General features: G+C 40.4%; 2 protein-coding genes across 2 annotated transcripts; both read left to right on the top strand.

Annotated features, from left to right (window-relative positions):
* Nucleotides 1-507: 507 nt before the first annotated feature.
* mapk12b (mitogen-activated protein kinase 12b) lies at nt 508-7408 on the top strand. Its single transcript, XM_003445146.5, has 12 exons — nt 508-873; nt 2929-3058; nt 3200-3258; nt 3340-3451; nt 3542-3571; nt 4594-4641; nt 4733-4847; nt 4949-5020; nt 5258-5337; nt 5913-5991; nt 6067-6240; nt 7181-7408. Exons 1-12 carry the CDS (start codon nt 755-757, stop codon nt 7243-7245), a joined length of 1083 nt encoding a protein of 360 aa, XP_003445194.1. The 5' UTR covers nt 508-754; the 3' UTR covers nt 7246-7408.
* A 225-nt stretch (nt 7409-7633) lies between these two features.
* On the top strand, nt 7634-12947 carry LOC100710236 (uncharacterized). Its single transcript, XM_003445094.5, has 7 exons — nt 7634-8040; nt 8903-8956; nt 9108-9350; nt 9477-9734; nt 11945-12193; nt 12293-12396; nt 12626-12947. The coding sequence occupies exons 1-6, from the start codon at nt 7887-7889 to the stop codon at nt 12379-12381; spliced, it is 1047 nt and encodes a 348-aa protein (XP_003445142.2). The 5' UTR covers nt 7634-7886; the 3' UTR covers nt 12382-12396; nt 12626-12947.
* The last annotated feature ends 3158 nt before the right edge of the window (nt 12948-16105 follow it).

The following is a 16105-nucleotide window of genomic DNA, read 5'->3' as shown; positions in this document are numbered from 1 at the left end:
TTATTCTACTTCCATTGGTTCGCTTTTTCTGCTTTTGTTGCGTTTATTTAACATCCACTGTGTTTTTTGTGCTTCCCAGAATTTTTCTAAAGTTGCAGTGCGTTTGAACTCTCAGAGCCACCGTAGAAGGAATTCAAAAAAATTTAATTTGTGTAGCAAACACTGGAAATTAATTAACATGGATGAACATGGACATGATAATGGATTTTGCTCAGACATCCTATATTTTGGATTTGCAGTCAGGGCACCCCATGCGCCCACTCTGGACATGCCGCTGCTAAAGGCACGGACACGTATATCAGGTATTTAAACTGAGGTGCACACCAGGTGTAAAAGAAAATACAATTCAAAATAATATCAAGATCCTAAAAAAAATCCCCCAAAACAAATAAAAAGAAAGCTTACTGACTTTATATTAGAAGCCAAGGTTAGCTCTGAAGGGACGCATAGCAGGGGGAACCTAACCTTATAGGGTGGACAGATGTTTTGCAGTCTTTCCCCCACATTGTAGACACACCCACGGAGTGCCATGGGCGACCAGAAACAACCGCTAACAATTCAGTGCGCGTGAGTCTGCGTGTGCTTGCGTGTGCGTCCTGGGGGGCCGTGAGTATCGACCCTCCAAAGCGCACAAGAGATCGCATCTGGAGGAATTTGCGCCCCAGCAGTTTCTACAGCTGCTCTTTACTGTGGAACTTTTATTTCTTCACATGAGAGTTTGGACCGGAGCCGCAGCCTTGTTCGTCGGTAGGGTATGGCTGTGCGCTCCAGGACAGGGTTCTACCGGCAGGAGATCAACAGAACCGTGTGGGAAGTACCGGAGCGGTACCGAGACTTGAAGCAGGTCGGAACGGGAGCATATGGGACTGTGTGGTGAGTTTTGCAAGTTGTAGCTGAAACAAGTATTGATAGAGTTTGATTAAAAAAGAAAAAAATCTGTTGCGTTTGACTGATTGGTCAACAAACTCAACCTATCCTGTGGTGTTATGTAGTTGGACACGTCTGTGAGACTTTAAGCAACGTCTGTGTACAACATATTGTGAAAGGCTAAAACAACTATAAAGTACAGTACGGTCTGAAAAGTTTTGAGCCTCTTTTCATTTCCTTATATTTTGCTTCCAGGGAGCCAGGTTTGCTTGTAATTTTTAAAGTGGTTCTCCGGGGTTTCTCAAAAATCTTTCAAAGCTTTTCTTTGGCTCCTTTTTGACCCATTTTCAGTCCAGTCCTTGTACCTGACCATTTTCAGAGGGAGTATTTTCCTTGCTTGCTTGTTTGCTGATTGGTCAGCAAAGCATGAAGAAGACACCGAACCCAAGTGTTGTCTACAGAAAACAGTTAGCTTAGCAAATAATCAGTTCTGCACTTTGTTTCTAGCAGCCTGTTGCAAAAACACAACATTTGTTCCTGTTTCTTCAGTTGAATCTATGTGAAATACCAACGGTAACACAGTTGGACAGGCATGAAATGTTACCTTGCACCAACAATGTAATTCCCTTAGCATCATGTGCAGTGTGTTGTTAAAAAAAGAGTCCTGTCCTTAAGAAACTGAAAAAAAAACAAAAAAAAACAAAACAAGCTGACACAGGACCTGAGAGATGCACCTGACTCTTCAGTTGATCCATTTACTGTTTATTGAAGCCTAATTAAAAATGGTCTCAGTGGAAGGGCGGCTGTCAAGGAAGGAGGACGAAGAGAAATTACACCAGAACTGGACTGAAAATCAGTGGAAACGGTTATTGTGGGCTGATGAATACAAATTCAAAATTTCTGATTCAGAGGACAGCACAGAGGTACAACAGCAAGTGTCTACAGCCATCCATAGAACATGCTGGAGGCTCTGTCATGGTTTGAGGCTCCATTTTAGCCAGCGGTGTTGGAGATCCCGTAAAAATGGATGGAGTTATGAACACAGAAAAGTACAATCAGAGTTCGGTCCACCATGCAGTGATCTGGGATCTTCATTTTTCAGCATGATAATGATCACAAACACATTGCCAATTGTATGTGTTTGCATTGGCCTCCCCAAGAGTCCGGACCTCAACATTATCAAAGCAGTGTAGGATCAGTCAGTCAACATCCAAAGAATGTCCGTCCTGAAGACTTCTTAATGAAACTACAAGGAAACTTGCCAACGAGAGATCAGGCTGTGTTAAAGAATGATGGTGGACCTACCAATTATCCACTTTCAAGCTTATTAGAATTATAAATTCTGTTTTTGCATTATATGCTTTATTTCCATGTATGTTTTAACACATGTCTCAATAAATCTCTGTTTCCATTTCCCATTTTTCTAGGAAATTGTAAATAAATGAAAAGTGACTCAAGATTTCTACACAGTACTGCATCTTATGTTGCAATAAAAGCCCAGGTTCTCCCTGGGTAATTTGACTGATCACATTTTATTTTTATTTTTGTAATATTATACACCGTCTAAGCATCAGGTCCTGGTTGTATGTGCTGTTTTGGTCAGTGGTCTCTCCACAGATGGCTGTGTAGGGCCCCTCTTTGCATTGTGTAATGTGACTGAGGGTCAACAAAGAAAACCCACCCCCAACTTTTATTGTTAGGGTCAAGCTAAAGACCCTGAGTTAATTCCTCAGAATGCACTTTGTCTCCAGTCACACTGCAGTCTACATTTTTCCCACTGCAGACACGGTGACTTGTCCTGCTAGGAAAAGCACAGGTTTGCTTAACTGGGAAATACATCCACACACACACTAAAAATGGGGCAGGTGCCTGACTGAAACCAAGAACACAACAAAGAAACACATTTCTGGGGAAAAAAACATGGAAAGATGCAGTTGTTTCTGGGTTTAATTCAGATCATTAAAAAAAACGTTTCATTGTGCAATAGGGGTTTGTAACTCCAGTTTAAATTTCAGTCTGACAATAAAACCTGTTCTTGCGTAACCCTTTTATGCTCATCAGTTCAGCATGGGACCGCCGGACAGGGACACAGGTAGCCATCAAGAAACTCCACCGGCCTTTCCAGACCAAACTTTTTGCCAAAAGGGCCTACAGAGAGCTGCGACTTCTCAAACACATGAAGCACGAAAACGTAAGATGGGGAACAGCAAATAGGACTCACATTATAGCAGATGTTAAAGTTCATGCTTGAAGGAGAAGAGATTAAATGATTAAATATTATTCAAGTCTGATTTTAATTGAGCTCTTTTTCCTCCTGGCTGGCTCTTGTCAGGTCATTGGGCTGTTGGATGTTTTCACTCCTGAAATCTCACTCGACCGGTTTCGTGACTTGTAAGTTTCTCTCTGCTCTCCTTAACCACTCTTAAAGAATCAGACAGAGCTCATTTGAATTGATCCCATGCCTCTCCGCAGTTATCTGGTGATGCCGTTCATGGGCACAGACCTCGGCAAGCTGATGAAGCTGGAGAGGTTATCGGAGGACAGAGTGCAGTTCCTCGTCTATCAGATGCTGAAAGGACTCAAGGTGAATGAAACCTTCACGAAAGTTCTTGAAACAACAGGAAAGTGTTCCAGTGAGCTGATCTGACACCCCCTCTCTCTGCTTTCTCCACAGTATATCCACTCAGCAGGGATCATTCACAGGGTTTGTGACCTTTGACCTTTCAGACTATGAGCTTTGGGGGTGGCGGGGCTTTTTTCTCTTTTTTTATACTCGGTCCCATTCATCTCGACTCCCACACAGGGAGCTTTGTTATGTGAGTGTGTGCGTTTGTGTCTGATACGCTGACTGTTAGATCGTGTTATTGAAATGTCTATTTTCAAAAGCCTTTCCTTGATTTTTCCCGCCTCTCAGAGAATTGCTTATTAGAGCAGAGAACGTATCAATTACTGCTAAAAATGTGTCCTTTTTTCACCCTTGCTAGCCCTGCTAAAGAAACAAGCCTTCCAATTCCAAATCCTTTGTCCTGCCTCTCTCTGTTCTCTTCTTCTCCCCTCACCACCAACTGCTCACGGCAGATGGCCGCCCCTCCCCAACCCTGGCTCTGCCAGATGTTTCTTCCTGTTTAAAGGGAGTTTTTTCTTCCTACTCTCACCAAGTGCTTTCTCACAGGGGATTATGTAATTTAATCTAATAAATTTTAGGGTATTTATGCGTACAATATAAAGCGCTTTGAGGCAATGTCTGTTATTGTAACAGCAGTCTGGCAGGAAGGAGCGGCTAGCAGGTCCAGCAGGCATGTGGTGTGGAGGTTAGCTGGATAACTCGAGGCCAGTCAGTTAAATCGAACAACAGATCTTTATTTAACGTTAGCAACATAACACCATACAAGCCAGGTCTCCACGGCTCTCCTCTGTCCGTACATACATGTGCAGGGATGGGTAGTCGCGTTACAATGATGAGGTCTCTCTCTGAACGGACTGCTCGGCTGTCATGGCTGCCGCTGCACTCACACACACACTAGGAGTCTCCCCAACTACTACAATAGCAGGACAACACCCCCTAGCGGTGCTGTATCACAATAAGAAGGGTTGTTACATTATACATTTGCAGAATGTAAATAAAATTGAGTTGAATTCCTACTTTTAACAACTAATGTTAAAACTGAATCACATACTGTCTGTATCTCTTAGTCTCGTTTGTCTTAACATTTCTTTTTACCACAGGATCTTAAACCTGGAAATTTAGCCATTAACCCAGACTGTGAGTTAAAGGTAATGCCGAATAACATGAAGATGTATCGATGTGAAGTCTCTAGACGTAGTCACGTTCTGTGTTAAAGTTCAGTTATTTCCTCCACTTCAGATTCTTGATTTTGGCCTGGCGAGGCAGGCTGATTCTGAAATGACCGGCTATGTGGTGACACGGTGGTACAGAGCACCAGAGGTTATCCTCAACTGGATGCACTACACGCAAACTGGTACAGCTATCTTTCTTATAGGGATGGGGGTAAAAATCAGGGGGATATATTTCTTTCTTAATCCAAAATTGCAGATAAAGATGCTTTGCTTTGGGTTGCAGTGGATATCTGGTCGGCAGGTTGCATAATGGCAGAGATGCTGCTGGGAAAGCCGCTGTTCAAAGGGAACGACCGTATCCTTCACTGTGTTAGTCTGGCGTGTAACCCTTGCCATCTTTTATATGTAGTCTGTTTAAGACTAACCACCTGAATCCTTCACTTCACAGCAAAATTAAGACTAATTCGCCCTTTTCCTATTTTTACTGTCTCGTCATGTTGATCCCATTGTAGTTGCAAGTTGAAAAGAAAGCTCATAATTGAATATCAAAAATCAATGAAACACACCCTTCTTAACCATATTTCACTGTCAGACCTGGACCAGCTGAGGGAAATCATGAAGATTACAGGAACCCCATCTCCTGACTTTATTGTGAAACTACAAAGTCAAGATGTAAGTAATAACCCGGGGTTACGGTTCCCTTTGAGTATGAAACACTGGCTGTAAAGTTGAAAAAGGGGAGGGCTGTAAAAGATGCAATTTGCTCTCTCAGACCTCAAAGGGAAAAGCAGCTGTGGTCAGTCTGGTTTCATAGTTGCTATAATGCATTCCAATACAAAGTTGGTCACAGCGTTTTCACAGTTCTAATCACAAAACGACGCACAGAAATTTATCAAAGCCATTCCTTTTTTCTCACTGTATGTTTGAAACACATATTTTTTAGATTAAAAGCACAGGAGTAGCTGTGTTTTGGACTTTCTCAGCACTGGGAGTCGAGTGCAGTGCATCTTCCTTACCTATTTTCTTAGTTTCTTTACTACTTTTCGCCAAACTGGTGCACCCTTCTTATTCTTATATTCCATATGAGTAGCATGAGTCTCATGATTGGCTGCCCCTTGCAAATAGAAGGTTTGAGCAGGAATGGGTGGGGCTTGTTGTAATGACAATTGTAGACATATGTGCTGTCACTGATTTAATATTTCGGAGTATCAACCAGTAGCACCTTCTTCCTCTTCCTCTGCAAACAGGCCAGAAACTACATCAGAAGCTTACCAAAAGTGCCAAAAAAGGATTTGCACTCAATTTTCTCCAAAGCTAGCTCAAATGGTACGTTATCACACATCATCCATAAATTACACTAAGCTACTATCATCCAGAATGTGACATGTCTCTGCATTACAGCTGTATGTGTCCTGGAAAAGATGCTGCTTCTGGACCCTGACCAGAGGCTGAGCGCCTCTGAGGCGCTCGACCTCCCTTTCTTCAGTGAGTTCAGAGATACGGAGGAGGAGACCGAGGCGCTGCCATACGATCAGACCCTAGACAACACAGATCTGCCGCTGGACCTGTGGAAACGTAATAAAAGAAATACTGGAGTTGTTCACAAATATTCTGTAACGTGAATTAATCGAATTTAAAGTCATGTTATCTTAGCTCTAAAGACCTCATAAAACCATATCGCCCCAACATCACACTCTCAGACTGCTGGCGTACTTGTGGTATTTAAAAGTAGAATGGGAGGTAGAACTGTCACGACAGATGGCCCCGCCCCTCCCTGAGACTGGTTCTGCCAGAGGTTTCTTCCTGTTAAAAGGGAATTTTTCTTTCCCACTGTCACCAAGTGCCTTCTCACAGGGCTCATCCGATTGTTGGGGTTTTCTCTGTATAATTGTAGGGTCTTTACAACATAAAGCGCCTTGAGATGACTGTTGTTGTTATTTTACATTATATAAAATAAAACTGAAATTAATCGAGTTGCAAAAAACCTATTACTCAGCTGTTAATGTTTTGGCACAGACCTTTACTGTTTTGGTCCTTTTTCCCAAATTCTCCTTTTTTGTTCTTATTTGCAGCCAGCAGTTGTTTCTCAGGTTAAAAAAAAAAAAATCTAAGAAAGCCTCTAATGCTTCCTGATTAACACCAAACAACCAAAGTGGGGCATTTAACTGCTGAAGAACCAGATTTTTCCTTTAGATAACCCCAAACATTCAGTAAAGATGTATAGATAATAGGTAAAAATTGGTTTAGTACTATGACAATGTGAACGACAGTAAAAAAAAAAAAAAAAAAAAAAAAACCAGACTAGAAAATGAACTCGTTCCATGAAGTTGCAGTACCTGTTGTAGGCCAGAAGAGGTCAGTGTAAACTAATCTTACTTGATGCAGATTTCAAATCTAATAATACACAGAAGCTGCCTTGATTCGTAACATAATAAGCAAGGGGGGCAGTGTTTTAGTTGTTGAACTTGAGTTTAGCATTGCTGTTAATAACAGTTTCCTCTTTTGTGTTGTGCAGGTCACACTTTCACAGAAATACTGACCTTCAGGCCACCCAAGGACTCGAAGGAAACGTCACTTTAAGAGCACACACACACATATTCTTACAAATAAAATTGCACCTACTTGCACCTACACCCAGAAATATTCTTTTCCTTTGACATGTAGTATTTGTGTAGAAAGATTGAATGTTATTAGTTTGTCAAATTGTTACTTTCAATAAATGTGGTATATTCAGTTGTTTTAAGTTGTGTTAAGTTGTTGTGTTGTAGTTTTTTATGTGCATGTGTTTGATTAGTTTGAGATATATAAAGTGCTTTGAATTGTCAATAAGACTAGAAAACTGCTATAGAAATGCCTTTCTATTTAAATGTTTGCTGTTCGAGTGGTCAGACCTGTGACATTTCCTTTTTGGGCTACTCTCTACAACTATCACCACCCTAGATTCAAAGCACTCCTTTTATCTGGCTCTGAGCCTGTAGCCCAAAGATGGGAGTACTGCTGCACTGTAATCCTCCACTCTTTAAACTCAGCTTCTGGAAAACTGACCCAAGGTGCACAAACTCATCCATCTAAATCGGTTATATGTAGCTGATGAAATTCTGAAACCTTTGTGTAGCCACTATGAGTCGCAGTGTGCTACGAAACAAAAGCAATGGATTGCTCGGTGACGAAGAAGGGTGATTTCTTTTCAGCTCTTACTGATATGAGCTGTGTGCTTAGTCATGTTGACTGGCTGCCTGACTGCTCTGTGTCAGTGGACTGTTTCCCGGAGATACACTTCAGCTTCGTATAGTAAAATGGATAATACCTACACATCCAAACCAAACGGAGAAAACACTAATGTCATCAGAATTTCGGTGTTTCTGTTTCTGGCAGGTAACACAATCCTTTGATGAACTCAAATGTAGCTGTGATAGAAAAGTTACCGTGGCACACTTTACAAAGACTAACCCGTTTCTATTGACAGTTAACCTTTTCCGCTTTTTCAGTTTTGTTGCTGTTTTTCCAAATTCTTACGTTTAACATTCTACATTTATCTACAAAAGCATGATACATAGAAAAAGTAAATTGAATCAAGTTATACTTTTTTGACATTATGAGCACTATTATTTATGATTCTTAAAATATATTTTGCTATCTTATATTTTTTGGGATAACTTTAAGCTCAACAGCTGCCAAGTTAGTAGTGGGTAACTTATGGATCCATGTGAAGAATATTCATAAAAACAATTTGAAGGCTGTGCAATTTATGTGAGCCTCCCAACTAAAATAGTTACTGCTAACATCTAGTTATCAGCGGCTGGACTTCTTTATGGTGAGGTGAAATGAAGTCCAGTTGTTTTTCTTTCCAAGCTCCTTGGATTAGCATGACCTGGATGACTGAGAACCTACACAGACATATGCATAGGTCTATGGCCATGATTAACAACATAATACTAACACGGTGTAATTATAAACACGAGTACAGAGGAAGTGTAAAGTCAGCACAGGGCCTGCAGTAATGCTACACTTTGCTAATGTTAGATGATTCTTCACATACCTGTTAGCTTAAAATAAGCAGCAAGTAGAGTTGATTAATAAAAACAATCCCAAATAAAAAACTTGTTAACAATCTGTTCCTTACAGACCTTGTATGACCGGAAAACCCCCAAAATAGCTGAACCTTTGTTTAGGCCTAGATTTTCTTGTAAACTTAAAAGCTTACATGTTTTATTTAGTATGCTTTACTGGTTCTTAGGCTTTCACCCAGTACTGTCTTCAGATGGAAAGCCCTCTCAACTGGCTGACAGTGGTAAGTGATTTTACATTTAATTCAATACAAGTCTTATGCTAATGCTGTTCTAGGTATCATCATAAACAATATATAATAAATGAACTGTAACTGTAAAGAAATTTGAACATTATGTGCAAGAAAGTATTAATTTTTGTGATATTTTCTGAAGGCTTGAAACCAGTCATTATTGGCCCAAACTATGTGACGGTGGGTGTGCCAAGCAGCATTGAGTGTGGTTCCAGTTGTGGGCCATGTACCTACTCCATGTCTCTGGATGGACAGAGCGCCGTGGGTCAAAGCAACATGCTAGCCTTTACTATTAATAGTTGGGTACCTTCTTTAACAGTGACATGTACAGTCTCAGACGACAAGGGGCTGAGTGCTACGGCAACAAAGATCATCCAGGTGTTAGGTATGAGCTTGTTAGATCTTTTGCAAAACTAGGAGCAGTTCACTGAGTTATTGTCAGGTGAAAAATTACATACACTAGCCCATACTGGTTCCACTAATGACAAATATATTTTTTTTTCTATCATAGCTGGACCTACCAATGTTTCCATTTCAGGCCCCAGTTTGATGAATCCCACAGTGAGCCATACCTATAATTGCTACGCATACTGTCACCCATCCTGCTACTACAGCTGGAGGACAGATAAAGGCCCATGGATACGTGGTCAAGGAAATGTTGTTTCTATCACTCCTCGGGAGATGGACACCTCCAAAACGGTCACCTGCAAAGCCACCAATAACGTGTCTGGGCTGTTTGCCACTGCTACTCAAAACATAGCTGTGACATGTAAGTCAAGATTTGGAGACAAAGATGCAAAACTGGGAGCAAATACCTTTACACAAAGATTATTTTACTAATAAAAGAGGGATATGGTCATAGCTACTTCTTAAGTTCCAGTAATTTTTTTAACAGAAGAAATCTGGAAGTTGAATATTTAAAGAAGATTGTCACAGACGGTTAGCCTGGCCAAGCAGAACTGCAAGCTTTTCATTCGCTAACTCTAAAGTTTATAGGTTTAGATGTTTTGTACCATATTTAGTCTTCTACAAAAACAGAAGTGTCAAAGGGACTTGTTTTATGTAGTGATGCACCAATTCATTTTTTCTAAGAACCATAACTGACAGTATAGACAAAAATCATCTTTTCTTCAATGCAAAACTATTAGGTTCATAATAAAGATGTTTGCCAATTTACCCCAAACTGTTAGCACACTTAAACAACTTCAAACAAAATCACCTACTACTGGAAAGAGCTACAAATGATGAAAACATGTTTTTCAAATATTAAAATAGTTGTTGTACATCCCATTTTACCTTACATATTCAACCATACCAAACAAAAGCAAGAGATTTGTGTAACAAAAGTTGCACTGATCCTCTTCATTCATCTCACAACTGCTTCGGTCCTTGTCTTTTACCAACCCTGCTGGCTGTGGCTGGCTCTCACCCATAGGTAGCTTTAATTTTAGCCACGTTTCCTTTGTTAGCATCTTTAAAATGTTTAAGTGTGTTATCAGGTTTGTTTCCTCCACAGTTTACTTTAGTGAACTTTGCGTTTTCACTCTCTTTCATGCTAACGTAGTGCGTTGCTGAGTTGCAGACTGCTTTGTAATCGGTCATACGTGAAGCTGACCAGTCACCAGTCTGGGCTCAGAATACTGGACGTCGACCGATTCAGTCAGTGTATTTCTAGTTTTATGATGTCGTTTTTAAAGCCTGGGCATTAACGGATTTTGTGGTCAATACTTCTGCAGAGATATAATTTAATTATCAGTATGGCTGTAGCGCTAGATGGTTAGCTAGCACCTGGAGTTAACCTTAATGTAACTTTTTTAAACACATATAACAGCTTAAAAGGGTAAAGCTTGATGTAGAGAAGTAAAAGAAAAATTTTTCTATCTTTATTCTATCTAGTAAATTTGTATCTCAGAATTATAAATGGCTAACAATAACCCTAGCTGTGTCCCAAAACGTAGGCTGCATCCTCCGGAGGCCGCATTTGAAGACCGATTACGTCACAGCCAGGCGATGAAGGCTGTCCCAATTCGTCGACTCCTTCAAATGCGGCCGACAAATGCCTCCTTCATTTCCCCGAATTTGAAGGATGGGTAAGGTGTGTCCTTCATGGCCCACCATATCCCAGAATTCATAGCGCGACCCAGCCAGTTCCAGTTTCCAACAATGGCGGCAGCTACTAAGTTTTAATATTACTCTTATTAATCTTTCTGGGTCACAAAATAAACTTTTAACATATTTTCAGGCGAGAAAGTAGCTGTGTAAACTTCTAATATCTGCTTGGTTTATCAAGACATCGCATATTTGCAAAAGTGCTCCGATGTTTTCGGATATGTCAGTTACCCACCTGCTCGATAGCTAGCCGGGGGGTTCAATGGTCACTCGAGCCGGCGAGAGCAGCGGACTCCTGGCTTCATTGTTTTCAGATCCCCGCGGTCTTTCGCTACTCAGGTTAAACATGATATATAAGTCACTCGGATAACTTAAAAATGTAATTGTTTGGCTTTTTTCTGTGTTTTATTTGTTCCGGAGTAAATCGGTTTGGCTGAGATCAAAGTTATTAGATTAGAATAGATTAAATTAAACTTTATTAATCCTCGGGTGGGTTCCTCCGGGATTTTCACACAGCTGAATAAACGTCAAACAGAAAACTGATTAAACAGAAGTGTGAGATGGTCGAGAATTTACGCCAGCGTCCGGTTATATTTAGATAGCAAGGAGCAGATGGCTGAGTTTATTTAACTCCACCGAGACAGCGGTGACGCAAATCTGAAGGCTAGACCGTCCCATTTCACAGCCTCGCACTTCCAGCCTTGTCGGTCTTTGAAGGACAACTTTGTACGACAATGTTTTTCACAAACCATGAAGAAACAACTAGACTCAGCCCCATCATTTGTCTGCTATCATCTTTACTCTGGTACATGTGGCGTAAACAGTGTAGATAATTGATGAATTGATTTATCCTCACTATCTTTCTTTCAGTTGGACCATCAAAGGTTCAGATTGAAGGCCCAGACGTTGTAGAAATTGCGGAAACGTATAAATACGTGTGTACTGCTGAATGTCACCCGTCTTGTCGCTTCCTGTCGTCTGTGGACAGCCAGACCGTGAGGGGCAATGTGATCGAGATGACAGTGGATCATCCGCTTAAATCGGTGACTCTCAAGTGTGAAGCACAAAATACTGCCTCAAGGAAGACAGTTACGGCCCTAAAAACTGTACAGATGAAAGGTAGACAGGCTGAAAACCATGGTTTGATGTAAAGCTTACAGGATATTAACTGTTTTTACTGATACTTGACTCAGATCTTTGCTTTCTGCTTGTGTTCAGTGATAGACCGCAGTCTGTCCACTCGCCCTGAAGAAACTTCAGCCCTGCTGCTCCTGGCCTTCGGCATTTCTGCTGCCTTCACACTGTGATTGAGTACAGAACAAGTGAGGCTCTTCATGTTGCACGGGAGACGATCAGTTTATTATCATTATTAAATATTACACAAATAGTTTTTGGCTGTAGTAGTAGCATGTTTATTATTATGTTTGAGTATTATTATTATATAGTATTTATTATTTGGTAGCATCAGTATAGTGTCAATAAAAATATTTTATTTCTTATTTTCATCAGATAAATAATTTCTCTTCTTGTCTCCGTGTTTTTTTCTGTCAGATCTTTTTTAGGTACTGAGGATCAGTTTTGTGAAGAAATGGCGCTGAATTGCTGACTCACCTGTAGTCTAGTGCACGTTGATTTTATGCATTTGCCTCACATGTTGATAATAGGCGGATCCCTGTTTGTACTTGATAAATGAACTTAAAAGGTTGTCAATATCAAAGTATGCGAAGGGAGTGTGCGGACAAAGCTGACATTCTTCTGCACTGATACAATTTAAATGTGTACAAAGAACACATTCTTCTTCTGACATGTACAAAATTATCATCTCTATTAATAAAAATGGACCTACTCTGGAACTCCATGACAAATATCCTAATGCCGGCTTTAGTAGTCGTTTTTTTTAATGGTTTGGGTCAAACTAGAGGCAAACACTTATATCTTTATAATCAGTGCTAAAATAAATCATAAATAATCACTATTAATCCGTGTGTGGTGTTATCAGCTTTACTACAGGAGCTGAAGCTTCTGAAAAGGTAGAAGTATTTCTAGATCTAGACAAGCTGTTTAAATCATAAAGACGTAAAATATATTTATATAAAGCGCCTTGAGGCGACTGTTGTTGTGATTTGGCGCTATATAAATAAAATTGAACTGAATTGTAAAATTGAATATTGTTCAGTTACAAAAGTTGTACCTGGGAAATTTTTGCTATGTCACCCAATCAAACCATCAACAAAAGAGAAAAAGCTGGTGAAGTCACACATACTTCAGTCATCTCAGTTTCCTACTAAATCAGTAAATAAGAAAAATTAATTTAATGAGAAAAAACCTTTTTTTAGTGTTACATTTTTAAAGGTGATGGGTGGCAGCTGTGTTTCACTTGCAGTGTTGCCAACTTAGCGACTTTGTCGCTATATTTAGCGAGTTTTCAGACCCCTTAGCGACTTTTTTTTCTAAAAAGCGACTAGCGACAAATCTGGCGACTTTTTCTGGTGTTATTGTTGACTTATTTATGACGATTTTTTGATGTGAAAGCGGGTATCGCTCTTACTCTCAACAAGCAGCGGCGCTGCCATGGGCACCTCACCCGTGCCAAAGCACTCACAGGCGGAGGATAGTCCTCCCCCAGCTGCTATCAGGACAGGAGATGTTCACACCTATACCTCCAAACGGCAAATGAATCGCGCATGAGCGAAGCCGCTGCTCCCGCACTGACTGTAACGCAGTCAGTTCTTCTTTTACTGTTATGCTGTTTTGTGGATCACAAGGTTTAAAACTACTTATAAACACACACTCACACACACAAAGTAACTCCACCAGAGTGCCAATTTCGGGTCACTTTTGCCGGTCCAAACCCGGATAAAGGAGCAGGGTTGGAATTGTGACATTAAAAAACAATAATTACTAAAAGAAATTTAATTTGTAGTTCTAAATAAATTCTAACTGCATTTAGGACGTTTTTTACTCACTTTATGTCTCTTCCACGATGTTATTTCTCTCTCCAACAACGTAGGTTACAATTACATTAGTGTGACCAATTATGCAAATTAGACGATGACGTCATTTAGCGACTTCTAGCGACTTTTAGGACAGCCAATAGCGATTTTCCTTACTGAGGAGTTGGCAACACTGTTCACTTGGCCTTAGCAAGATTTAAAGCCAGGAGAAAATATGAAAAAGTTCAAATTTCTATTATTCATGTATTTTTAATATTATGCAGCGTCTTTACTGGTTTGTCACACTTGAGATTAAATGAGGCTGTTTGTGACCCGTGAACTGAAATGACTTTCACGCCCCTGCTTTATCAGAAGAAAGAATGAGTAACCAGCGCAGCCACAGTTTCCTGTTGATAAGAATCTGCACTTAATGAGCAGTCAAGTGTTAATTAATTTCACAATGTTTGCAGTCTCAGGAAAAATGTCATATGTTTCATAAATCTTATCACATTTAGAACTTTATTTGTGGTTACCTACGGACTAATCTGTTAAATGTTTCCCACACTTGTGCATTTAAAGGCTGTAATCTCATGTCACAAAGAGCACTGACAGTTAAGACTGAGCTGCTAAAGACGCAACAAACTTTTCATTTTGGTTTTATAAAAAGAAATTTTGAAAACACCAAACAACACCTCCACACTGACACTGTAAATCATCGCAGGAAGATGACCTGCACGAATTTGCTCTAACTGCAATAATTAGCAGATTAAGTATTTATTAATTCTATTTCTTTTTCTGCATAAATTCAAACCTCTTCTCAGTAAAACTGTTGTGAATTATTTTGCTGAAGATGTGATGAATTTTAAGTGTCCTAATACACATTATAAAAAAGTGTAATATTAATGTCAAATGATTCAGCTCTGTATTAGGTCTCATTACTTTTAAGATGTGCAGCAATTTCCTCATAAGCAGTAAAAAAGAAAAAGACTAGATAAAAACAGAAATGTGACTTAAATTTGAAACAATCATTAAAACTGTGATTTCCAATTAGCCCAACTATACAGGGAGTGCAGAATTATTAGGCAAATGAGTATTTTGTCCACATCATCCTCTTCATGCATGTTGTCTTACTCCAAGCTGTATAGGCTTGAAAGCCTACTACCAATTAAGCATATTAGGTGATGTGCATCTCTGTAATGAGAAGGGGTGTGGTCTAAGGACATCAACACCCTATATCAGGTGTGCATAATTATTAGGTAACTTCCTTTCCTTTGGCAAAATGGGTCAAAAGAAGGACTTGACAGGCTCAGAAAAGTCAAAAATAGTGAGATATCTTGCAGAGGGATGCAGCAGTCTTAAAATTGCAAAGCTTCTGAAGCGTGATCATCGAACAATCAAGCGTTTCATTCAAAATAGTCAACAGGGTCGCAAGAAGCGTGTGGAAAAACCAAGGCGCAAAATAACTGCCCATGAACTGAGAAAAGTCAAGCGTGCAGCTGCCAAGATGCCACTTGCCACCAGTTTGGCCACATTTCAGAGCTGCAACATCACTGGAGTGCCCAAAAGCACAAGGTGTGCAATACTCAGAGACATGGCCAAGGTAAGAAAGGCTGAAAGACGACCACCACTGAACAAGACACACAAGCTGAAACGTCAAGACTGGGCCAAGAAATATCTCAAGACTGATTTTTCTAAGGTTTTATGGACTGATGAAATGAGAGTGAGTCTTGATGGGCCAGATGGATGGGCCCGTGGCTGGATTGGTAAAGGGCAGAGAGCTCCAGTCCGACTCAGACGCCAGCAAGGTGGAGGTGGAGTACTGGTTTGGGCTGGTATCATCAAAGATGAGCTTGTGGGGCCTTTTCGGGTTGAGGATGGAGTCAAGCTCAACTCCCAGTCCTACTGCCAGTTTCTGGAAGACACCTTCTTCAAGCAGTGGTACAGGAAGAAGTCTGCATCCTTCAAGAAAAACATGATTTTCATGCAGGACAATGCTCCATCACACGCGTCCAAGTACTCCACAGCGTGGCTGGCAAGAAAGGGTTTAAAAGAAGAAAAACTAATGACATGGCCTCCTTGTTCACCTGATCTGAACCCC

The sequence above is a fragment of the Oreochromis niloticus genome, linkage group LG17, assembly GCF_001858045.2.
Source record: "Oreochromis niloticus isolate F11D_XX linkage group LG17, O_niloticus_UMD_NMBU, whole genome shotgun sequence".
In the NCBI taxonomy this organism is placed as follows: Eukaryota; Metazoa; Chordata; class Actinopteri; order Cichliformes; family Cichlidae; genus Oreochromis; species Oreochromis niloticus.
This window is presented reverse-complemented; position numbering and strand designations above follow the sequence as displayed.